Source organism: Squalius cephalus (assembly GCF_949319135.1).
Source record: "Squalius cephalus genome assembly, chromosome: 24".
NCBI classification, from domain to species: Eukaryota; Metazoa; Chordata; class Actinopteri; order Cypriniformes; family Leuciscidae; genus Squalius; species Squalius cephalus.
Genome location: NC_137145.1, coordinates 1145918 through 1171451, shown reverse-complemented (window position 1 = coordinate 1171451; position 25534 = coordinate 1145918). Strand labels below are relative to the sequence as shown.

At 38.8% G+C, this 25534-nt stretch overlaps 1 protein-coding gene across 2 annotated transcripts in view; it reads left to right on the top strand.

The window, feature by feature from the left end:
* rfx3 (regulatory factor X, 3 (influences HLA class II expression)) overlaps positions 1-22725 on the top strand; it is a gene marked incomplete at its 5' end in the record, with an annotated part of 46440 nt that extends 23715 nt beyond the window's left edge. For both annotated transcript variants that reach the window (XM_079860748.1, XM_079860747.1), the window contains 13 exons: positions 1075-1149; positions 2440-2621; positions 5505-5624; positions 6480-6604; positions 8688-8797; positions 10851-10966; positions 11044-11198; positions 12670-12767; positions 13365-13514; positions 14417-14625; positions 15915-16068; positions 16155-16197; positions 17630-22725. In XM_079860748.1, the coding sequence (XP_079716874.1) occupies positions 1075-1149; positions 2440-2621; positions 5505-5624; positions 6480-6604; positions 8688-8797; positions 10851-10966; positions 11044-11198; positions 12670-12767; positions 13365-13514; positions 14417-14625; positions 15915-16068; positions 16155-16197; positions 17630-17883 (1791 nt within the window). In that variant the 3' untranslated portion in view covers positions 17884-22725. The remainder of the gene's footprint in view (positions 1-1074; positions 1150-2439; positions 2622-5504; positions 5625-6479; positions 6605-8687; positions 8798-10850; positions 10967-11043; positions 11199-12669; positions 12768-13364; positions 13515-14416; positions 14626-15914; positions 16069-16154; positions 16198-17629) is intronic.
* Between the last annotated feature and the right edge of the window lie 2809 nt (positions 22726-25534).

Here is a 25534-nt window from a genome sequence, read left to right as displayed (position 1 = left end):
CCAGTTTACAGCATAACGGACTGTTTTTGTATGGCTAAAATAACTGGATATTAAAAATAAAGTGGATAGCAACATGCATGCACAAATACTGAGTACAATAGTTTGTTTTACTGATCGTTTTCAGCATTAAAAGCACGAGTATAAATAAAGCAGAGCTGCCTTGTGATTGGTCCAAACCAATGCATCATGTGATTCCCTATGTAGGGAATATTCCACATTAGGGTTCGGAACAGAGCCAATGTACATCTAGGCCTAGATTTCTTTATAAGGATGTTATGTAGAAGAAAAAAAAAGGTTATATTGCTTCATTAATGTTGTCAACCACATTTATATTGTCGCAATATGCAAATGAACATTTAGTTTATAAAAAACAGCCGGATCGGCCCCAGTGCATTATGGGTGTTGAGGTTCTCCAACCTTTTTGGGAGCTTCACAGCCCTTTTTCTTTAATCGTGAAGCACTGATGTCTGTGGAGGCTTGTCTCCGCCGCAGAATGACACATTTTAAAAGATAATTGTGACTTTTTATCTCACAATTGCAAGATATAAGGTCAGAATTGTGAGATATAAACTCGTGATTCTGACTTTATAACACACAATTGCGACGCTATATCTCACAATTCTGACTTTATAACACAATTTCGACTTTATATCGCGCAATTCTGAGATATAAAGTCAGAATTGTGACATAAAAAGTCGCAATTATCTTTTAAAATGTGTTATTCTGTGGTGGAAACAAGCCTCCACAGTTTTTACTGCAGCTTTTAATGTTGCCAGCAGTGAATTACACCTTTAATCTCTAAGTCTGTATATGAAGACTTGGCCTCATTATCAGTTTAATGTTGCTTAGATGTTCAGTTCTGAGTGAAGGTTTCCAGAAGCTGGATCATGAGGACTGTGTGTGTGTGTGTTGTGTGTGTGTGTGTGTGTGTGTTGGTGGCTGGGATGCTTTAGTCGGGTCTGTTTCTGCTGCTCGTCTCTGGTTTCAGTGCAGCTCTCTTTCGCTACTGCCTTCATTTGATTTCCCCTCTTTTTGTTTTGTTCTCCTTTATTCTTTTGCTCTTTGGTCTATCAGATTGAAATGGCGATTGAGACGCTCCAAAAGTCTGAAGGTTTATCCAGTCAGAGAAGTTCGCTGCTCAACAGCCATGTAAGTTGCAAACACGCACAGCTTGGCTTTGCACGTCTCCTAGCGTTCTGCTTCGGTACTTTACGCTTTTCTCCGTCTCCACGGGTTACTCGCTCCCTCTCTCTCTCTCTCTCACTTTCTTAAGGTCGTTCACACCAAGGAGATTAATGATAACGTAAGTCCACGGCGTAACGATAGCAACAGAGATATATCATTGGAATCACTTTTAGAACTTTGATGAACGATAAAAACACTGACAGCCAATCAGAATCCATCCTGCTTTAACGAGCTCCAGCATTTAAAGCGACAGGCGATGATTTTCATCGGAAATCAAACGTTATTGCGTTGTAGGCTATTTCACAATCAAAATAACTCCATCTAACATCCAAATTATATGCATTTAAGTATCTGTTAATTGCAAATTTATGCATTTTCCTAAAACAATATATAAACTATATATTGTTAGTTTAACATATATAGACATAAATATGTAATTGTACATAACTGAAAAGGAGAGTGTATAGTGTCACCTTAAATTGTTCATTATGGCTTTTTTTTTTTGTGGAAAACTGCTTATGTATTATAAAATTAAATGCATAGAATTGAGTGTGCAAACGTTTGTATTTGACAACTGTAATTTACATTTAAAATATTGAAAAGGAAGGACAAAGGAGATGGAGATGGAGATGTAAAGTGAACACCGAGAACTTTATTAGATAAAACACGTGTGGACAGTTTCTCTTTGTGGACATTTGCAGTTGGAAAAAAGGGTAAAATATTAATATATATTTTATTGCAAATTTATAAATCACAAAAATATCGTAGCATGGCTTAAAAATCATGCTAATATCGTATAATGGAGCCTCTGGTGATTCTAGACACTAATGTTTCGTTATCGTCATCGTTCTTGGTGTGAACGGGCCGTTATACTGTGCCGTTTAAAAGAGTCACATGGTCAATGACACTCATTTACTTCACAACATTTCTTTGCATTCTTTAAATTCGATACAAAAAAAAAATCTTAAAAATGTTTATTTCCAGATTTTCAGTGTGGACTCTGACTTTTTAAATGGCACTGTATTTATTAGTGTAAAGTTCGTTTTTGTTATTTTTTTCATGAATGGACTTTTATGTTAAATATTGCAAGATGTTCAATGATTTGTTCTGAGGTTATAGGTCACGCACCAGTTAAAACACCAGGATAGATCACGTCATGTGACTTTCTTTCTTCCGTAGAAACACGAGATGCAGGTTCATTAAGGAAATGTAGAGTGCGAGTTTATGTGACGCGTTTAGCGGTGTTGTTCACAGCTGCAGTGGCTGCTGGATAACTACGAGACGGCCGAGGGCGTGAGTCTGCCCCGATCCACCCTGTACAACCACTACCTGCGCCACTGTCAGGAGCAGAAGCTGGACCCGGTCAACGCCGCCTCCTTCGGGAAGCTCATCCGCTCCATCTTCATGGGCCTGCGGACCCGGCGCCTGGGAACCCGGTAACACCTCCAGCTCTCCTCATCAACACTAGTTCTGGGCAGAAACACACACTTTCCAGAATGTGGGCGATTCAAAATCAATTCTCAAAGGCCACGAATCGGGGTTTTCTTTCTTCTTCCATATTTATTTATCCACTAGTGCTGGACGGCATGACCAAAAATCCATATAACCGTATTTTTCTAAATTATACCGATTTCACGGTATATGATGGTTAGGGATGCACGATATATATCGACCACATATCGATATCGGCTGATAAATGGTCATTTTCAATGTTATCTTTATCGATCCGATAAGAAAATTTGTCTGATATATTAAAGGAGTCCTAGTATTACCTTGGATACCTACTGCTGTATTATAGTCTTTCAGGCCCTTCTAAAAAAGAAAAGTGGAAAAAAAATAAACACAGAGCTCCTCAGACCCTTATTTCTGAAGGCATTATTGTCTCGCGAGATCTGATGCGATATTTTGGCTGTCGTGGACAGTCATTTTAATAATGCAAATGAGGGGCGCGTTGATTGGTGGCAGGAAGGAGGGGGTTGACACCGCAGGTAATGCTTTAGCATATCATTACAAAATGACATCATGGCGCAAATTATGAATGAACCCGACCTGGCCGCGACCGGCTTCCCGGCCAGTGTATAAGTATGAGGCGCCGTTTAGGGCTTAAATCAAACTTCATTCACGCACACATATATGAAACACGCTTGCATACATACTAAGTAGTCACACATACATGTATATGAACTCTCCACGCACATACTCATATGAGACGCGAGCACACACACACAAACTCGCGCACATAACAGTTACTCATATGAGACGCGAGCACACACACACACACACACACACACAAACTAGACGGCGCCTCATATATAAGCGTTAGGCAATCAATATACAATAGCCGAATTCATGATGATCTCAGTCATTTGTTGTTTGCAAAGTAACGTTAGCAGCCATTCCCCATGTTTACCTCGAAGCTAATACTCCCGCTAGCATACAATAGCCGCATTAGCAGTTAGCTGCTGTTTGTTACACAGAGTAGAGCAATAAAAACACATTCTTACTGTTTCAATTGCAGGCAAGTGTCTGATTGTTGAAAATGGCCCCTTTTTCCCGAGCTTCGATGCCAACTTCGCCTGATATTGCCTCAAATTTGTGAAGGATTCCGGCGTAAAATGTTTAGTTAGCACAGACACATAACGTTAAGCCAGTGGGAAGGGTTGTAGGAACCGCGTCATTAAAAATGAATTTAATCCACTGGTCCCTGACAGCTTGGTCCGTTCTTGGGAGAGAAAACACATTTACATGTTGATTCTGGCAGTCAACAACAGAGCAACTCAGTGTGCACTACGTTTCTGCTTCTTTCTCGACTGAATATGAGGGGAGGAGGGGCGCCAGGGCGCACTTCCTGCGGCAGGTCTGCGGTGTCCATATATGGTATATCCTGCCCCGTCATGACGTCAAGTCGGGGCTGAAATCAAAATCTCGTATTTGAGTGCATGTGCACGCGCGCTGGTTTATGAACCCTGGGGTAAACGAACGCTTCACTTTTAAATATCGGCTTCCCGGCCAGTGTATAATCGTTAGGCAATCATAACATACATTGATTCTCGTGGAAAAGTGAAAATTGCAGGTCATGACTCCTTTAAAGCCGATAAAAGTGATTAATTTTATTTCCTGCAGCTGAGACTCTTCAGATGCGATCTGTTCACCATGATGGTTTTGAATTGCTTGATACGATTGGAATCACTTCGAAAAGGAAGATATAGTTCAGTGCACAAATCTGTCATATAAGCGTAATAACATTATAATGAGAACACGACTGTAAAAGAATGTTGTGTTTCAGCGCGTTGTGGCGGTAATAGCGATAACGCTTAAAGCCTTTATGACAATCACAGTCAAGTTCTCGAGCGTTCGTAGCATTTTGTGCCATTGTAAGTTGTAAATTATGTGTATATATCTGATTAATCTTATATAGGATGCGTTTGGATGAGGTAATGATGCAGTAAAGCGCTTCATTGTACCGGTGATCATCTTTATCTTTAGCGTGCGCAGCTCAAACAGCAATGCACATTAATAACTATGATTGGGACTGTTATATGCATGCCATCATAATGAGAACACTATTGTAATAAAACGTTGTGAATTATCTGGGTTTAGTTGCCGTTTCAGCGCGTCGTCGTGGGAATAGCGCGTCCAGAACGGGGGTTACACGCTCTGACCAGCAGTCAAGTTCGCTTGTGCATTCACAACATTTTGGGCAGATATAAGTCATCATATTAAGTTTATGTAATATAAATGTGACTATATTCAGATTATATATGTGAATATATCTCATATAGGATGCGTTTCGTTGAGTTAAATAACCCGCTAGAAAAGTCCTTCAGTTTACGAGTATTTGTTCTCTTCAGCTTTAGCGCGCGCGATCAAACATCAATGCAAAACATTAAAAGCTATGATTGGGACTGTCGTATCATTATAATTGTATGCAGCCTCCATGTTACAGCTAATGCTGTGAGATTTTATGCTTGTTTTATCTTAAACATAAAATAACATGATCATGTTTGATCAAGGCGTGCGATTCTGACTTTCATTGCATCAAAATCCTGTCCATTCATTGTATGCATTTGAAATGTTGATTTGGGTTCTGTTTTAATGTACCTAAAATAAAAAGAGTTTAATTACAGGTTTGTGGCTCTTAAATTCTTTTTATCAATTAACCACTTGTAAAACTTATGTTCACTGCTCTTTTTTTATAAATATAGGATTTGTATTAAATCTATATTCATCGAGTCGAATCGAAAATCAAATTGGACCATCTGAATCGATACCCAGCCCTAATCAACACATGCTCTCTTGTTTTCTCTTCTTGAGTTTAGAGGGAACTCGAAGTATCATTATTACGGGATCCGTGTGAAACCGGACTCTCCTCTGAACCGGTTGCAGGAGGACATGCAGTACATGGCGCTGAGACAGCAGCCCGTCCAGCAGAAGCAGAGGTTAGTCTCGTCTCCGTCGAGCATGTGCAGTTTCTGCTGTTTATTTCAGTTAAAGTCCCCCTGTAGTCGATCATTGCATCCCTTACAACTCATCTTTGAACACCAAAATGACATTTAAAAGTTTAAAATGTCTTCATGGCTTAAAATATCTTGAATGTAACTCGACACCCTCGCCTCATTTAGTATGCGCGGTTCTATGAATATGCAAATGAGCCCCGCCTCCACTCACTCCCTCAGCTCAGAGATCCACTGGTTGACGATCACACGTTGATCTGATTGGTTACAAGGTAGTTTGTGACGTCAGAAACACCAGCGATTTCAAAGCGTGTTTTTGAGACTGTCTTTGGTTCACTGCAGTTTTAAGGAGGAAATACTCAGCAATGCTGTCGACTTATGAACTTACACATGGTTTGTCTTAAAGCAGATTAAAAACACCACATAGACACATAAACAACATTAAAAGCTGGATTTTCACCACAGGGAGACTTTAAAACACTGAAGACCAAAAGTTTGGAATACCGTAATGCATTTATTTGATCAGAAATAAAGTAAAAACAGTGAAATATTAGCAGCTTTTTTCTATGTGAAGAATCCTGAAATATAAAGTGTATCATGGTTTCCATAAAAATAATAATCATAAATGTTTCTTGAGCATCAAATCATCATATTAGAGTGATTTCTGAAGGATCATGTGACACTGAAGACTGGAGTAATGATGCTGAATGATGATTACACTTTACTATATATTCACATAGAGAACAGATGATTTACATTGTAATAATATTTTTAGGATCAAACATTTGGCCGGTAGTGAAGTCAACGGCTCATTACGCATCTCTTTTGTCCCGTCTCCAGGTTCAAGCCAGTGCAGAAGATGGACAGTGTTTCGGGGGAGAGTTTCTCCAGCGGGGGGCAACACACACCCAGCGCGGCGGAGCAAACCTTCATCGCTCAGAGCCAACACCACCAGCAGTTCCTGGGTAAACCACACACACACACCTCGAGCTCACATCATGCCTTAGAGCTGATCTGGGGTGTGTTTCCCGTACACCGGCGTAACTCGCTCATTAACCATCACAGTCCGATGCATCGTTGAAGAAATCAACTAGCTAATTACGAATGTTTCCCAAAACTATTGTTGCAAATTGGTCGTCCAATCACGTTGGTTAATGATGTCACGCAGGTGCTGGAGTGATAAGTAGAGGTCGACCGATTCTGCCGATATATCGGTACCGATAGTTGATTGGTGGAACTATAGTTATCGGCAAAAATCCACACGATAGTTTTTCCGGGATGCGTCCGTTGCTGGAGCGCTGAGAAGTGTGTGCTGTCATTACACAGAGCAAGAGCGCCCTCTAGAGGTCAGATAACAAACTATCACTGGCTGAGTTGTTTACAGAGAGCGCTGACACTTCAGATGCACATTTAAAACACCGACAGTGAAACGGTATGAATACAGAACACTACAGTCACCGTTGCCATATCATTATAAAGTAATTCATTAGTTGACAAGATGCTGCATTAGCAGAGAAAGAACAGCAGTGTGTTTGCCGTCGAGGCTGAGAGGACTCTAACATTAGTACCTCGAGCGCTTAAAACAATGTGACAAAAACACACGCAAACCTGACCCATGTTTAATGTCGTCGCAATTGTTACCATCTATTTCCTTTAGTTTATATCCAGCTGGTGACTGTTCTGCATTCATTAGCCGGCGAAGTTGCGTATTTAAAGTTTTCTCAACATTGATATGTTCACGCAGAAGACAGAAACAAACAAATCAGAAACGCATTCGATTCTATCCTTTTTAATCACTGCAATACATATTATTTTGATTAGATAATCATCAAGTGTTCTAATATAGAAGCAAATAAAGTGAGAGACTATACATGTAATATACATTTATGCAATTTTAATGCTCTGGCCTTTGCAGATATGGCCATCTGTAAGCATTGCAGACTCTTTACATTTATATGAAATGGTAACACTTTACAATAACTAAGGTTAATAAATGTTGCAGTATTGTTCATTGTTAGTTTGTTGATTTCAACATTTACTAATACATTTTAAATTGAGTTTTAATTTTTATTTGATCTGTTAACCTTAGTTAATGTACTATGAACTAACATCAATGATCAAGGCACAATTGTCTTGCTCAAATATTAATACATGCTGAAATTTTTTTTTATATTGCATAGTTCATGAAAGCTAGCTAATACATCCTCGTTAACAAATGGGACTTGCAAAGTGTTACCTATGAAATTTGCGCATGTTTCTAGATTATACCTAAAGAAACCTGTAATATTTTAATGTTTAAATTATTTTCTGTAGAATTCGTTCTGTAGAACTTCTCATTTTAATATATTCATATTTAAATATTTAAATCATATAGCACATTTCAGCTCAGCACTGTTGTACTTGGAGTGTTATGGTTTATTCATATCCAGAATCCACATTCTAAAAATATCGGTTGATTAATCGGTTATCGGCACGTACGGTCAAACCTAAATATCGGTAAAATCCGCTATTGGTCGACCTCTAGTAATAAGTACTTTTAATGAAACTGTTTGAGATCGAATTAACGCTAGATGTTTTGCTATAAATTACAGACATGCATCTGAGGAATATTTCTCATTTTTCTCAGTTATTTTGCTTTATTTCCAGATTCAATCATAGACTCGTTCTTACACTAGAGCTCGATCACACACGCACTCTTCAGAAACTACACTTTAAATCTCTCGACAAACTAAAAGACGCAAATAACATTTGTATGTATTCTAAATAAAAGGCACAGGTTGTACTGAATGTCAGCTTGATTATTTTGCTTAAGATCAGGATTTATTGAGTCATGAAAACAAGAAACTGCTTCTAACCACAGGCCGAGATCTAGATCTGTTGTTCCGAACACAAGTTTGCGATGCAATTTGCGAATGTGCGTTATAACGATGGTTTGGGGAAACACAGACTCGTTGAACTGCTGATAACGACAGAACTTGTGAATATAGTTGTCGAACGACGCTTTGGGGAAACGCACCCCTGAATGTCCCTGTATGATGTCCCTGTTAGACGGGTCCAGAGCTCTGCCGGAGTTTGTTGAGCTGGACCTCGGAGACATCGAAGACATCGGCCTGGAGGACGTCAAAGCCCTTCAGACGCTGTACAGGGAGCACTGCGAGGTCAGTCCATCAGCGCTTGCAATGCAAACCGCACTACACTGCAAAACATGCTTTACTTAGTACTTTTGTAATGTTTCCAGTCCAAATATCTAAAAATTCTTACATCAAGATGCATTTACTAGATGAGGAAAATGACATAATATATTATTATTACAGTGCTATGCATAAGTTTAGACACCCATGCTAAAGTTGACTAAAAAGAGGAATAAAAAAATCATCTTTTGGAAATTGAACTTTATGCCTTAATTTAAAAAATTAGGGAAAAAAATTAGAAAATAGAGGCAGGCAGATTTTTATTTTTAAAGGCCAGTTACTTCATGGATCCAGGATACTATGCATCCTGATAAAGTTCCCTTGGCCTTTGGAATTAAAATAGCCCCACATCATCACACAGCCTTCACCATACCTAGAGATTGGCATGGTTTTATTTCAGTTAGCCTAATAGCTGGTTTGATTTGCATTGAGAGATGATCTTATGGAAAGTACTCCATGCCAATCTCTAGGTATGGTGAAGGCTGTGTGATGATGTGGGGCTATTTTAATTCCAGAGGCCAAGGGAACTTTATCAGGATGCATAGTATCCTGGATCCATGAAGTAACTGGCCTTTAAAAAATAAAAATCTGCCTGGCTCTATGGGGATTTAACATAGGGGTGTCCAAACTTATGCACCCTGTATTTTAAGGAAGAACATTTATTTATTTACGATACATTATTCATTCACAAAGAAAATTGGTGTCCTTAAAGGTTGGATTTTTCCTCATTTTTTTAATTAAGGCATTAAGTTCAATTTCCAAAAGATGATTTTTTATTCCTCTTTTTAGTCAACTTTAGCATGGGTGTATTCACTTATGCATAGCACTGTATGTCTTTTCTGGGAAGAGAAATCAAAATTAAGAGAGTTGTTGCTTAAAAAAAGCAAAATTATCTGCCAATGGGGTAAGAAAAATAATCTTAATTCAAACAGAAACAAGATTATTTTATAATCTTAAAGCAGATAATTTTACTTGTTTTAAGCAACAACTCTTAATTTTGATTTATTTCCCTAGAAAACAAGACAGAATATCTTATGGCATTTTACTCCTCTAGTGAATGCATCTAGAATTAATTATAAGTATAATTTGAGGGCTTCGGGTCATTTTGACCCGCGAAGGAAGGGTTTGTTACAGAAGCCGAGGGAAGGATGAGGGTTTCATAGGGCGCTAGTTACAGTCCAGTTCTCAGCTTAAAGCGATAGTTCACCCAAAAATGAAATTAGCCCATGATTTACTCTCCCTGAACTCATCCTAGGTGTATATGACACTCTTCTGTCAGACGAACACAGTCAGAGTTATATTAAAAAATGTCCTGGCTCTTCTTCAGGAGTTTATTTAAAGAACACTTGCCTGACAGCTAATGCTTCTGCTAACCCGGACGTCGACGTCACTTCCATGATTTGAGAAAAGCCAGTAAAAGTCCTGGCAGAAAGCGATCATAAGGATGTAGTGTAACGACGCCCAGTTCCAGGAATGCACTAATATTTTGTTGGTAGTACCAGTTTATAACAGTTATTAGTTAACACTAATTTGTCAACACTTCGAAAAAAAATAATAATTCGTCGTTACACTACATCCTTATGCACCGCTTTCTGCAGGACTTTTACAGGCTTTTCCCAAATCACGGAAGTGACGTCGACGTCCGGGTTAGCAGTAGCATTAGCCATCAGGCAAGTGTTATTTAAATAAAGTCCTGATGTACTTACAAACTTTCCAATGCCTCGTTTTATGAGTACAGAACCTATACTACTGTAGAAGTTTGGTACCATTCTGGGCATTATTAGTGCGGTAATTTACCAGATACAGCCTAGGATCCGTTAGCGCCTGCACTAAGCCATCCGGCTGATTTCTCTAAATAAACTCTAACTTTAATAATGTTCAACTAAGGGAAAAAGGCTTCTGGGGGGTGTTTGGCTCGAGGTCATGGTGCAAAGGACCCTAGGTTGATTTTACTCCGAACCATTCCTTTAAGTCTTGTTGAATTACAGTGTAAAGGTGTTGTGGTCATTTTCACACGCAGGCCATTTTGGACGTAGTGGTGAACCTTCAGTTCAATCTAATCGAGAACTTGTGGCAGACTTTCTGGCGCTATTCTCCCTCCAACACCGTAGAGGGCGTCACCATCACTGAAAACAGGTACGTGACCCCGATCACCTCTTCAAGCTCAGTAGATCAAACACAGGATTCCTGAGATGTGACTGTCGTTAACGCAGTGGCGTGAGCGAGATCGAGGGCCGTCTGCCGAGCAACACACTGATCCTGCTCTGCCGGAACGATGATGTGCTGAAGTGGATGAACACATGTGATCACCTGATGTATCAGGCCCTCGTCGAGATCCTCATCCCAGACGTTCTGAGACCCATTCCTAGTGAGTCGATTCATTAACATGCTTTTTGTATCACACTGCAAAAAATGCTTTTCTTACTTAGTATTTTTGTCTTGTGTCCAGTCCAAATATCTAAAAATTCTTACATCAAGATGCATTTACTAGAGGAGTAAAATGCCATAAGATATTATGTCTTGTTTTCTAGGGAAATAAATAAATAATTAAGAGGGTTGTTGCTTAAAAAAAGCAAAATGATCTGCCAATGGGGTAAGAAAAATAATATTTTTTCTGTTTGAATTAGGATTATTTTTCTGACCCCATTGGCAGATCATTTTGCTTTTTGTAAGCAACAACCCTCTTAATTATTTATTTATTTCCCTAGAAAAGACGACATAATATCTTATGGCATTTTACTCCTCTAGTATTTTTGTCTTGTTTCCACAAATATCTAAACATTCTTAAATCAAGATGCATTTACTAAAGAAAGAAAAGCATTTTTTGCAGTGCAGGGTTCGGGTTTGGGTTTGAACGTGAGTGTACGAATGCAATTAAAGTTGGACATGTATGTCCAACTTTATATTAAGAGATGGGCGATTAAAGTTACACATGCTACAAAATTAAAGTAAATAAACAGTCAGTTGAGATTTTCTTTAAAATATACACACCATTCAAAAGTTTGAGATCGGTACGATTTTTTGTGTTTTTAAAAGGAGTCTCATCTACTCACCAAGACTGCATTTATTTGATCAAAAATACAATACAAAAAAAAAAAAAATAGGTAACACTTTATTTTACGGTGTCCTTGTTACATATGTAACATGTAATTACCGTAGTAAATTATGCATAATTACATGCAACTAACCCTCAACCAAGTCCTAATCCTACCCTAACCCTATAGTAAGTACATGTAGTTGCTTAATATCACTCAGTACTTAAATATATAATTACACTGTAACAGTGACACCTTAAAATAAAGTGTAACCAAAAAATATTGTGAAATATTATTCCAGTGTAAATCATCTGTTCTCTATGTGAATATAAAGTGTAATTTATTCCTGTGATCAAAGCTGAATTTTCAGCATCATTACTCCAGTCTTCAGTGTCACATGATCCTTCAGAAATCACTCTAATATGAGGATCTGATGATCAAGAAACATTTATGATTATTATCAGTGTTGAAAACAGCAGTTTTTAGGATTATTTGATGAATAAAGAACAGCATTTTGTAACAATTTGGTGTAGTGGCAAGCCTAATTACTATTTGGATATGTGAATCACTGACACAGTTAAGTGATGCATATAAATGAATTTCAATTGTATCGCCCATCCATATCGCCCAAGCAAATACGTTTTTCTTATTGGTTGGCTCTTGGTCAGGATTAGCTTGAAAGTATGTCAGACTGATTCTGGTTCTGTGAGATTGTCCCTCTCGTTGGAGCTCTTGTGGAGTTTCTGATGATATTAAATGACCGTATCTTTGGTGTAAATCTAAATCTCCATCTGCGTTCGACAGGTGCCTTGACTCAAGCCATCCGTAATTTTGCCAAAAGCCTTGAGGGCTGGCTCACCAACGCCATGAGCAGCATTCCCCAGAGGATGATCCAGACCAAGGTGAGAGTGCAGAGGGTTTGCACTGACATCAGTGTCTCGCAGGAACACCGAGTGGCAGAAGAGCTGCGGAGTGACTGGAGTTAATAGAGGAAACTGTGGAAACGCCAGTAAAACACACGATTATCAGTTTAAACTAAAGGTTGGACTCGATATAGTGTTCCTTACAACTTACCACAGATCCAGTGATCATGGATATTGACATGAAGCAGGAATCGTGTTTCCTGACATTTATATGAGCCTGATTTCAACGCCGGGGAAAAACAAAGCCAATTTGCCTGTGAACGCTTTATATAAACACAATATAGGTCTAAATCCATGTGATCACTTATATCAATGTTATATATATCATCATATCGTCCAGCACTAAAACTGGTGTAGTTTTTTTGTCAGTGTTTATTTAAAAACATGCAATTATGCACACAGTGTTTCTGCCACTCAGTGTGTGTAACCGCAGTCACTCCGGCCGACGGTGACGTCACATGCATACACACTCTATAGACAATTACCAGCGTTTTTACCGCATTACTGCAAACTGAAGCAGTTGGTAATGAACGCCGTCCGTGGCCATCCCCTAAGAGTGGGTCTTGTCTTGCGCAGGTTTCTGCTGTTAGTGCCTTCGCTCAGACCCTGCGCAGATACACATCTCTGAACCACCTGGCCCAGGCCGCGCGTGCCGTCCTGCAAAACACCTCACAGATCAACCAGATGCTCAGCGACCTCAACCGTGTGGACTTCGCCAACGTGCAGGTACGTCACATGATCCATGGCATCCGTCCCAAAAATGAGCCAGTTGCTCGCCCTCATGTCACTCGCCCCAGAGGGAGGGGCTTCATAGAGACTAAGCAGAGCGTTACTGACAGACTGGGAAGAGAGGAGCCGCAACAATGGAGAATATGAGGAAAATAATCAACATTCAAGCAGGAAAACCTGTTCTAGTAGAGACCAAAAACAAAATATGGCATCTTTAACCCCTTAATGGTCACTGTCTTGCTAGACGGTTAATTTTTTTTGTATCACATATTTTAATAATCATCATAAATTAGGCATTATTCGAAAGCTTACGAACTCAATTCATCCTGTGAAAACCATTTTGAAATTGGACATTGCGTTACCATGGAAAACAGTACTTTAAATTATTTTAGCTGGCTCCTCCCCTAGTGGGCGTCGTCAGGTTTCATATTACAAAATTTATTTTAACTACTTTAATCAAAATCTTTTTTTTTTAAATCTTGACAAAACACATGTCGTCGGAAAGGTCTGAGTCTCGAGGTTCCGTATTTGGTGATAGAAGGGATATTTGGACAGAAATGTATTAATTTGTTACAGGAAAATGCATTTAAAAAAAATTCAATGGAATGTTGGATACACCCGGTGGCTATTTTTGGTACAGCGCCTAAACAAAATGTCAAAGGAACTTTAATTTTTGTGATAATTTCAAATTTGGAGCACAACTTGGTTAAATATATGGCTTTGATATTATAGTAAACATTTTTTTTTTTTTTTTTAGTACAGTACATTTGATTTACAGTAAATCTAAACTTTCATACTTTAATCTTTTGAAGTGCTTTCACTTCAGTCAATAATCTGCATGTAAAAGTCACTGAGCAGATCCAGTGTTGTGATGTTGTGCCTGTGCTGGTGTGGTACAGGAGCAGGCCTCGTGGGTGTGCCAGTGTGAGGAGGGTGTCGTTCAGCGCCTCGAGCAGGACTTCAAGGCCACCCTTCAGCAGCAGAGCTCGCTGGAGCAATGGGCTGCCTGGCTGGACAACGTGGTCACCGAAGTCCTCAAGCCGTTCGAGGATAAACCCTCCCTCCCCAAAGCGGCTCGCCAGTTCCTGCTCAAGTGGTCCTTCTACAGGCAAGAACGTTTCAATGCTTGCCTTAATTGTGTGCGTTGAATCCATACTAGGGCTGGGTATCGATTCAGATGTTCCAATTCTATTTAGATTCTAAATTCGATTTCCGATTCGACTCAATAAATATAGATTTAATGCAAATCCTATATTTATAAAAAAGAACAGTGAACATAAGTTTACAAGTGGTTAATTAATAAAAGAAATTAAGAGCCACAAACCTGTATATTAAACTTTATATTATTAGTATATTATTTTTTAGGTACATTAAAACCCAAATCTATATTTCAAATGCATACAATGAATGGGCAGGATTTTGATGCAAGATGAAAAATTGATGCTGAAAATTGGACAAGTCAGAATAGAGTGGCCTTTTACTGTGGCCAGCCTAAGGCACACCTGTGCAATAATCATGCTGTCTAATCAGCATCTTGATATGCCACACCTGTGAGGTGGATGGATTATCTTGGCAAAGGAGAAGTGCTCACTAACACAGATTTACACAGATTTGTGAACAATATTTGAGAGAAATAGGCCTTGTGTACATAGAAAAAGTTCAGCTCATGAAAAATGGGGGCAAAAACAAAAGTGTTGCGTTTATAATTTTGTTCAGTGTAGATAAATATGGAAAAGAAAATCTATTCGTGGCCTTTGAGAATCGATTTTGAATCGACTACATTAATAAAAAAATAAATTAATAAAAAAACACGATTAATTGAAAAATGTATTTTTTTGCCCAGCCCTATTCCATACTGGAATCTGCATGATCCCTAGATCTCCTTCTGGTGTGTAATTGCTCTGAGACCAACCAAATGAACCGTTCATTTTATATCCGCTCTGGAGAAAACCGTGATGTCATCGTCCAGCTCAGTTCAGTTCTCATATAATGGTGTCAGTGCAGGCAGAGCAATAATATTGTTGAATATTAAGTGTTCCCAATCAGTGACAGAATGGAGAGGAAAACCTTGGGAGAAACCCAGGCTCAGTCGCTCAGTTCTCCTCTGGCCAACGAGCGAAGAGTGTGTGATTATGATTCAGGCAGCATTACAGGTCAGAAGTCAGATTGGATCAGAACATTCAGAATAAATCAAAGTAGGCGGAGCCTCAGAGCCACACCCACTTGTTACAGCACGGACCAATGGTAGTGAAGGCGTTTACTAGCCAGAGCGGAAAGAACTCCAAACAAACTTAATTTTCGCCTGATTTTGGTTTATATGACATCAGTTTGTGGGCCTTTAGAGCAAAGTGCCAACAGAACTTTCAACTTGCCCGTTTTTTAATCGGACTCTTACAGCTCTATGGTCATCAGAGATCTGACCCTTCGCAGCGCTGCAAGTTTCGGCTCTTTCCACTTGATCCGACTGCTGTACGACGAGTACATGTTCTACCTAGTGGAGCACCGAGTGGCCCAGGCCACGGGAGAGACGCCCATCGGGGTGATGGGAGAGGTAACGTGTGTTTAGCTCAGCATGAGCAGTGAAGTGCTGTGACGTCAGTCTTTCTCTCTAATCGCCATGTCTTTGTGCCTCTGCAGTTTCAGGACCTGAACACAATGTCACCTGCCAACATCGACAAAGGTAAGCTAGCCAAAGCTCGGACTGCAAGCTGAGACTCATTACAGTGTTACGCAATTACAATCCAGGCTAATAAGCCCAGGCACTTTAGACCAGTAGGAGACTATTGCTGGATGCTGGATGACCCATTACTGTAAAAACACTGTTCTGATGGTGTTCCTCCATCATAAGACCGTCTCTGCTATATGAATGCTTTTATCCAAAGCGACTGAACAATAGAAGCGATTCATCTTAAAGAGACAATAAACACGAGAAGTGCTAGTAATACAAAGTTTCAAAAATCGTGCAAGCTAGAACAGAGAGAGATTAAGGAATAGTGAAAGCAGAGAAGTAGTAAAAGTAGAAGGAAGTTGTCTAGGATTTGACTGTCAGGATAGGGATCAACATTAACTATTACCCGGGACAAGAGGATTTTTTGAAGGAAATCACCAAAATGCGAATGATTCTGCATTAATTTAGCGTAAGTGGCGATTGATAGTGAATAATAATACTGTATAATATATATAATGTACTGACGGTAACAAGGTTGTGTTGTTGAGGCTCTCACAGCCTCATGAGGAGAAATGGAAACGAATGAGTGCAGTTCACACACAGAAACTCAGTTAACACTGCGGTAAACATTCAAAATGTGTTTTTATATTTATAAAACATGATACAGTTAAGCAACATCACCCGACCAAGAGTGCTGAACACCATTACGATTGAAAATGTGACACTGATTTCATACGACAGTTCAATAAACTAGTTAATATTAAGTCACTTACATTTTAGACACAATATTGATTGTTTTTGTTCTATTTTAGCAGCAAAAATAGTTCCAAACAAAGATCATGGCAGAACCATAATGCCTCAGAATGATTCAGCTTTTTAACGAATCGGTGGAGTCAAAGATTCAATTACAACAACTGCCTTATTCCTGAACGAATCAGTCATTTGAACAAATCATTTGAACGAATGACTCAATGACTTGCTCATTAAGACGGTCACCTGCCGCCACCTACTGGTGGTTTAGTTTCGCGTTTACAAGATTCTTTCCAACTTTCCTTATTTGTATATTCAAAAAAATATTTAAAACAATCTCAGAACATTATTTCATTCAGTCGTAATTTTTGAATTTAGCCCTTCAGTGTCTTATTATTCTAATTTAATTTATTGATCAAATTTAAGAATTTAAAAATATTTAATAATAAAAAAAGCCCTTTATAAAGGTAAACATCATAAATATTCAGATTTAAATATGTCAAAGCTGATGAGAAAATTTCTTCAGAATAAATTAGATTTACAACACACAAAAAAAGCACCTGGATAAGCACATGAAAAGGCTTAATTTCGAGCCCTGAAACACTGAATGAAAAGGTTCTTGAAAATTACTGTGTGCCTCTTAATTGAAAATGTCGTGCCTTTTAACTGAAAGCAACATTGTGATGTCCGACAGATGACGTGAGCGAGATGGACAGCGATCTGGATGAGGACATCGAGGAGTCGGACGAGCCTCTAGCGAAGCGGGAGAAAGCGGAGACTGAGGTGATTCAGGTGCTTCAGGTCGGAGCCATGGAGGACGGCACCAGCGCTGTGGTGGGAGTCGTCAATCCCAGCATGCTCAGCGCTTTACCCCCGACCGAACACATGCTCGGCTCCACCGGGACCAGCACCATCCGCCACGTGGGAAACACATACGCCTCGGTGTGAAAGCCTATCCGTTTCCCTCTCATCCCATCCATCTCTATCAGTCCCATAGAGGCCGAGAGCATTTAGGCCACGCCCACACCGGGGGGGGGGGGGGGGGGGGCGATCCAACCGTCTCCATTGACTTTATATCGTGTGAAACTTCCTCCTTGTCATTTCTGACTTAAAAAACAAAACAATGTCTAAAAGTATACTGGTATGTGATGAGGTGTACAGTAAACAAGCCAAAAAACCCAGAAATAAGTTTTTATAAACTGTCGACCCCAAAAACGAGCGTTTAAAGCATAGACTGTAAAAAAAGATGGACGACGCCCCTTCGCTCTCTTCCATTGGCGAGAACTGAAGCCGCCAGTGTCCCGATATGGCGCTGACATCTTGGGGCTTGAGTCTGCGCAGTAGCGATCTCGGGGCCAGACCTGCGCAGGAGTGAGCAGGAAGTAAAGCCGCAAAATCAAGGCCCCGCCCTCAATCTCGCAGAATGCACTTTTTAAAAAATTGATTGCAGTACGACAAGAGGCTTGTTAAAATAAAGTAAACACAATCTCCTCAATCCTCCTCAATCCCGAAAAAAATGTCCGTTGGTGCTTCAGTGACTAGAACCTGTCAATCACAGCTGTCAATCATGACGTCACACCACCGTTTTTATAGCGTCACGTAACTAACTAAAAACAAACTTATTTTTTAAACAGACACTTGAAATTTACATCAGCGTGATAAAAATGACAGCAAATGAAAGAAAAAAGATATTTGAAGTGTAATTTAATTGTTTAGTTGGTCTCACGTCCCGTTGAGTAACACGGGGAGGCGGGGCTTATGACCTATACTAGGACCAGCCACCGGGGGGCGATCGAGACGCTTTGGCTTCACTTTTCAGGGCTTGTGCGGCACGCTTGGTTTAAAGACACAAAAGTGGATACAGGCTAATTGAGACAGAGCAACGTGATATATTACTCTGAGAACTAACTTGGTTCAAACGTAATCGGCGACAGAATAGCTTAGCTTACAGAAATATAATATATAAAACTGACGTATTCATTACTTCAGTGAGCTCATTATATCTCTTAAAGTATTACATTGTTTAAATGAATACATTTTCAGCTAACTGATTTGTATATGTACATTTCTGAAATAGATAAGTTAGTTTCCTCTGTGGACTCATCATTTCAAAGCAGCTTTACAGAAAGTGCACGTGTGTATAGTGAAAAGCGCTATACAAATAAATGTGAATTGAATTGAATATTTGATGTATTTTCAGTGCATTCTGAGTGTCAGGATTTACCCATTCCTTCCAGCCTATATCCACTATATCCGTTTTTTGGGGTCGGCAGCTTATAAAAACTTATTTCTGGGGTTTTTAAGCTTGTTTGCTGTACATCTCGTCACATAGCAGCTTTCAGACGCTGTTTTGTTTTTTGTTATACAAATGACAAGTAGGCAGCTTCACACGACACAGAGTCAACGGAGACGGGTGTGGGCGTGTGGTTTTCAGATTATGACGCGTGTCGCTCTGTCTCCATCTCTACATCTGTCTGCGAGACACCATGGAAAAACACGACACAAAGGTCCCATAAACTACTAAATCAATATACGGATTTGACGAGATGCTGATTGTAACGTTTAAAGCCCTGAAGTTCATAGAAAACGTTTTATTCTAGAACTCAAATCCAAGCCAGGGAAAGGTTAATTCTGGAAAATACCATTTGCCTACTACTAGTCACTATATTTATCACTTCTCTATTACTGTACTGGTCATTGTTTACAGTCTTTTGTTTAGAACATGTAATTGGCCAAACGTGTGCTGTTGAACTGTGTGCTGTGTGATTAGGGAAGGTCTCGCTGTATAACTGTGCTGCTATAACCCAAGCAGGCTTAGACACGTAATGAGCTTGCCTTTTCACCGTCTTTACTTTGCAGTCTGAGTGTTTCCAATTGCCTTCTGTTCGTAGATGTAGTCGCTGGGTAGCTTGAGGAGGAGTGTTTGTCGTTGTACATAATATGCTGCATGTGCGAACCGTGTCGTGGGTCTGGGTTTTTTTGTACCGATTGGACCAAAAAACACAAGAGTGAGAGACAACCGGCTGTCCTTCGTTGCCTCTCGTTGCAGAGCGAATGTCAGGGATTTTATGTACCTCGGGTTCATCTTAGTGCCTTAACCCAAAACAACAGCTTTTCATTTCGTCTGAACTGGTGAAGGTTTGCACTGACAACCAGAGAATATTCATAGTCTTGCGTAGACATCTGCCACTGGACTTAGTGATCCGACTCTTGATCACGTTCAGGATCTGTCGCTCGATTATCGCTCCCTATCCGACGTCAAGGCCCGTGTGTGTGTGTGTGTGTGCGAGAGTGTGAATTTGGCCGAGGTGTGTGTTACGTGTGTATCTTGTCGCCCTACCTCACAAAAAACACAAAATGTGTTTCTTCTTTGCCGACCCGTCATTTTAATTTCACATCGGTTGCCCTCCAAAAATCACAAAAAGTCACTGTATCGTGGACCAAAAGTTGATAAATATCTATATTGGTATAGAAGTATATGATGATGATGATGATGATGATGATGATGAAGATGAGTTTATACACTGGGTCTCATTCAGTATGAATTGTTTTTAAAAACATTTACGTAAAAATTGTGATTTACGCCAGGATGATTTTACAAAACTGTTTTTGTTTCATAAACGTCCCAGCTAACGAAAATACGTTCCAAGAACATTTCGCTAATGTTCATATTAAGTTATGAAAACGTTGTTCTTTAAAAAAAAAAAAAAAGTTTTTTTCTTGGTTATACAAACGTTGTGGTAACGTTACTTTTGAACGTTCTGAAACAAGTAACATTAAAAAAAAAAAACGTTAGACGAACGTCCAACTGAAACGTTTAAGAAAAAAACTTGCAAGAACAATGCATAAATGTTTTTGTGGTAATATTATTACAGAGCAGAATAAACGTTTTATTAACGTTGCTGGAAGAACGTTTGTTCATAACTTCTGTTCTGAGAACGTTAGCTGGGGAGAACTATGATTTTATTAGTTTATTTTTTAATCTGCATGTATAGATGGGTGGAGTTTCATTTGGTACTAGATCTAGATTGTTTGTTTAGTTTTGTTTGCTGTTTGATTACTGTGAACTGGGAATGAGGATGTTAACCTGCTGTGATCGCGGATGAAGTCGTCTTGTACTCGACCCGTCGTCAAAACTGCTCGACTATTATGGAAAACACTGGAAAATTTTTGTAGTTGGGGAAAAAAGCGTTATTTTCTTCACTAAAACTTGAGTTTATTTTCAATGACTGACTGTGCGCGCGCTATTTCAAGTACGTTTTATGCATCTTTTTTATGGAAATGTGTTATGAATCTTAATTTTAACGTGGTTGTAACGAGGATAAACTTTTAAAAGTGAAACCCATCCGGATTCAGTCTGACGCGTCCAAGGTTCTGATAATCGTGGTTTATATTTACGTGTGCAATCTGTGACCGGCACCTTCTGAACCATAACCAGCAGGTTTTCTACAGATTGTTATGGTTTTTTTGTACTTGATTTGCGTTCTCCGTTGTTTTGCCCCCTGTCTCTGTGCCTGGACCACAGACGGCTCTTCACTATTGGATAGTTCGGTAGATGTGTTGATCACTACTCAAAGTGCTTTCTTTGGTCTTGCATGCCTTTTCTTGTGCTGCTAGAATATCACGAATTCGCTTCTCCGTTTCTTCTGGACGACGTGCCGGAAAGTACAGAACCGTTCAATGCGCTGATTTCAGAACCACATGCCTGTTTCTACTCAAAGTTTGCCAAAACGCAGTTAAAGATTCATATTTCCACGTCTTGCCTGTGCTTTTCTCTTTCTTTTTTGACACTAAATTGGCTCCGCCTACTTGCAACCTTACTCTGGATATCAATGCAAGCTTTTCTAGGAAAAGAAACTTGCCCTTCTTCTGATATCGACATATCAAGCCCTGAGGAGCGTGAAGGCAGCTTCACTGACTAGAGACTTCAGTGCCTTTGATTTCACCAAGACCTCCAGAACCAGTACAAGCCAACGGAGCTCGTATCCCATCATGCCACACTCAGCTGAGACACATATGCACACCCCAGTTTAAAGGCACCCAAACCTGATGACATGAACAGAACTATATTGGGATTCCACTGCACTATCATCGTCATCACGAGTTTTCTTTCTCTTGTGCGTAGAGTGACACGCTTGGTTTCAATGTGGTCTTATTTTCGGGGGGCTTTTAAGTGCCATTTGACTGTTTACGTAGTGAGTCGTGGCATTGCTGTAGCGCGTTCAAATGCAAGCACAAGCATCGTGGTACTCTGAGGGAAAACTCAGAACAAAGTCCTAGATGTAAATATTGAGATAAAAATGGAAGGATATTTATTTACAGTCCCTTACTTTTAATGACAGATATGTTTGAAAGTGTAAATTGTGATCCACCTTCATCCCCTTCTCTCTACTGTTTTATTTGGATGATGTACCTTACATATACAGTACATATGTATTTTTTTCTTTTTTTTTCTTTTTTTGTGTGTTACCTCTTAGTAAATTATATCCTCTGAAAATTGGTAAAAGCTTACTAATAAGTGTAGAGTGATTTGTATTGTGTATTTTACATGAAGGATAACAAAAACTGGGGAACTTTTATATTTATAAAATGATATATTAACATTTAGTGTGTCAATATGAGGAAAATATAGGAATTATCCAAGACACATGTAGTTTGTTTTTTCTGAATATTTCAGACTTGAGCTCAGGCTAGCTTATTAGTGTTGTTTTCTTAAATTTGTGGCTTGTCTTTCAATTAATAAACCTTTTTCTTGTTGAAACAAGACCTGTTGTGTTCACTTGTCACAGAGTTTACTCACCCCGCCTCGTGTTTCGACGAATCTCAATGCTGTCGTGTTCTTCTGTGGAATACAAAAGGAGAAATGTTCGGACAAGAATAATTAGAAAGAATTAGATTTTTTTTTTTTTTTTTTATTAAATAAAATAGAGCATTAATGTTCCATTATCTGTAATAAAATATTTTTTTTATTTAGAAAGAAAATTCACACGTTTAAGAAATACTAGTAAATTGCTTGTAAATTTCACAAATAATTAGAGAATTAAACATTATGACTGAAATAGTGTTTTCTTGTATTTAAATCCTCAAAAAAAATGTAATTCTGAAGAAAACTAGTAGCAGGGGCAACCCTTTGTTTGTTGGCAAACTAACCTTTAGAAAAAAATATATAATTTTTGCTCAATTTGCTTCGATTTAAACAAGCTAATGCAAAATAATCACTGAACATTTATTCACTGCCTAATCTTGTGCACAAATACATACAGTAGGGGATTTCTAATTCCCAGCATGCTTTTTTTATGGGAATCACCTAGGACAGTTTAAATTATTTATATGTTTTAGAGCAGGAAGAATGAAGGAGACTTGTTCATGTTCTGTTAAACTTGTATTTAGAAGATATTCTTACAGTTATGTTTGAGTTTTTGAGATTATTAACTTGAGCTCAGTTTGAGAAAGAGTAATTACTGTCATTTTATACATGATGAAATCACAAAAACGCCCTTATCTTGATAGCTCCGCCCCCAAATCCACTAACACGATCTGAAACACAGGCACCTCCCCCTCATGAGTGGACACGCCCTTCACTGCTGATTGGCTACAGGTGTGTTTTGGAGCTCAACAGCATTTCTCAAAATTCGCTTACTGCACCTTTAAAAATAAAGATTCTTCCATCTAAATCTTCTATCTATCTGAAATCAACGTTTTTTTTAGCAGATATTTTCTTAGTATGTTCCTAGTCTTATTGTGAATCGTTTCATCAGTCATTACAAAGTGGCGTCATTGTGAAAACCCTCTTTTAGAACCTTCATTTTTAATAAAGTGTACATAATTGACAAGTTTACATGGTAAATTGTTGGCATTACTTAAGGATGTCTAAATTGGTCTTACAAAATAGCCTAACTTTACTTAAAAGTCAAAATAAAGCAAATAAGTAGCTTTTTTTTTAGTAAAACAAGGACAATAGGGTTTAATTATACATCTGAATATTTTTACAATGTATTTGGAGTGTCAAACTTCATAATAAGGTTACAATATAGCAACGGACTTTGTTTTACTTACCTGATTAGATGATTAAGACGATTTCTACAATGAAAATCCCGTCGAACTTCTTTGTCGCGCGTCTGACAGAAATGGCGCGAATCACTGAGGCGAGAGTCGCGAGACACTTTTACCTTAGGAGAGCTGTGGCTAATTAGTGAGGTTTGTTAGCTAAAATTAACGTAGGTTACCCAAAATTAACCAGGAAGCACGTTAATTTGTCCTTATAGTCCAGCCACTTGTAGATCAACAACTGTTTCGTAATGACGTGTTAAAGTGACATGCCACGCCCACTACATGAATATTAATATAGGCATGCACGACACTGCTGATGTAGAGATGCACGAGTAGTATATTAATACAAGAATATGCAATTTATACTAAATAGCAAAATCCACAAATTAACCACTAAATTAAAAATATAATTACTAACTGATATTGTCATTACATTTGAGTCAATGAAAAATATTTTTACTCATAAATGCATATATAATAGAATGAGGTGAAGATGTGAACCGTTACATTTTACATTGTGGTTTTAATGATTATTGTCTCTGATTTTGCTCTGAAACGTGCAAAAAGTGTGTCTGTGAAAATGAGTAAATGGACCATGAAATACACAAGACTTCAAAATCAATTTAATAGCATTCTGTATTTGATAAACTGCTAAAAGTACGAGCTATTTGAGGAATCTTCCATTTCTGAACCTTCCTGTTTCTTTCCAAACAGTGAAATGAAATCAGGCTCAACAAAAGTATGACTCGGTCATCAGATCTCACTCGACACATGCAAGGCTGAACCGTCACGTATGGCATTCCCAGAGCAAGTCTGTCGGTTCAGAAAGAAGAACACAAGCTCTGAATAATACTGACATCTTTTTCCATAATGTTCATGTCATGTGGCTTCCAATGTTCACATCAAAACACACGGTTCCAGTTCATCTCATATCAAAACATGACCGTCATTTGCTATATGAATAACTGATACTCTCGGGCATCAGAGAGATTAATGGTATAAAAGTTGTTAATGCATCAGTTTCCTGTGAGTCAAATGGAGCCCTTGTGACCGTTAACCATTAAATCAGCTGCATTAAACCAATAATAATGAAGGACAATCATCTTAGTACTGAGTTCAATTCATAAACGTGTTCATGTTTGTAAAAGAGGTGCAGGATATTCTTTTTATTCACAAGCTGCAAAGAGAAATAGGAAAGAAAAAAAGAAAGTGCTAGCACATGTACTTGGCTAAAAAAATCAAATAAAAAAAAGAAGCATTCAGAACACAAATAAAGCAGGTGCATGTATGAGTTTAGACGAATCGTCTTGCTATGAGGGTTAACAACGGTCAAGCCGATTAGCTTGAGGCTCTAAAGTAAACTGATGTTTCATGTACATGCGATCCGAACCGCGTGTGAAAGAAACTTCTGCATGATTCGTCAAACGTTCAACCGGTGAGACTCTGGAAATTAGACCCATTTCAGCCATTTTGGGAGGCTGGAGAATGTCTGGAAACAAATTCATTAAAACGGCTTTTGAAGACCGAACCCAATCCCAGCATGCACCTC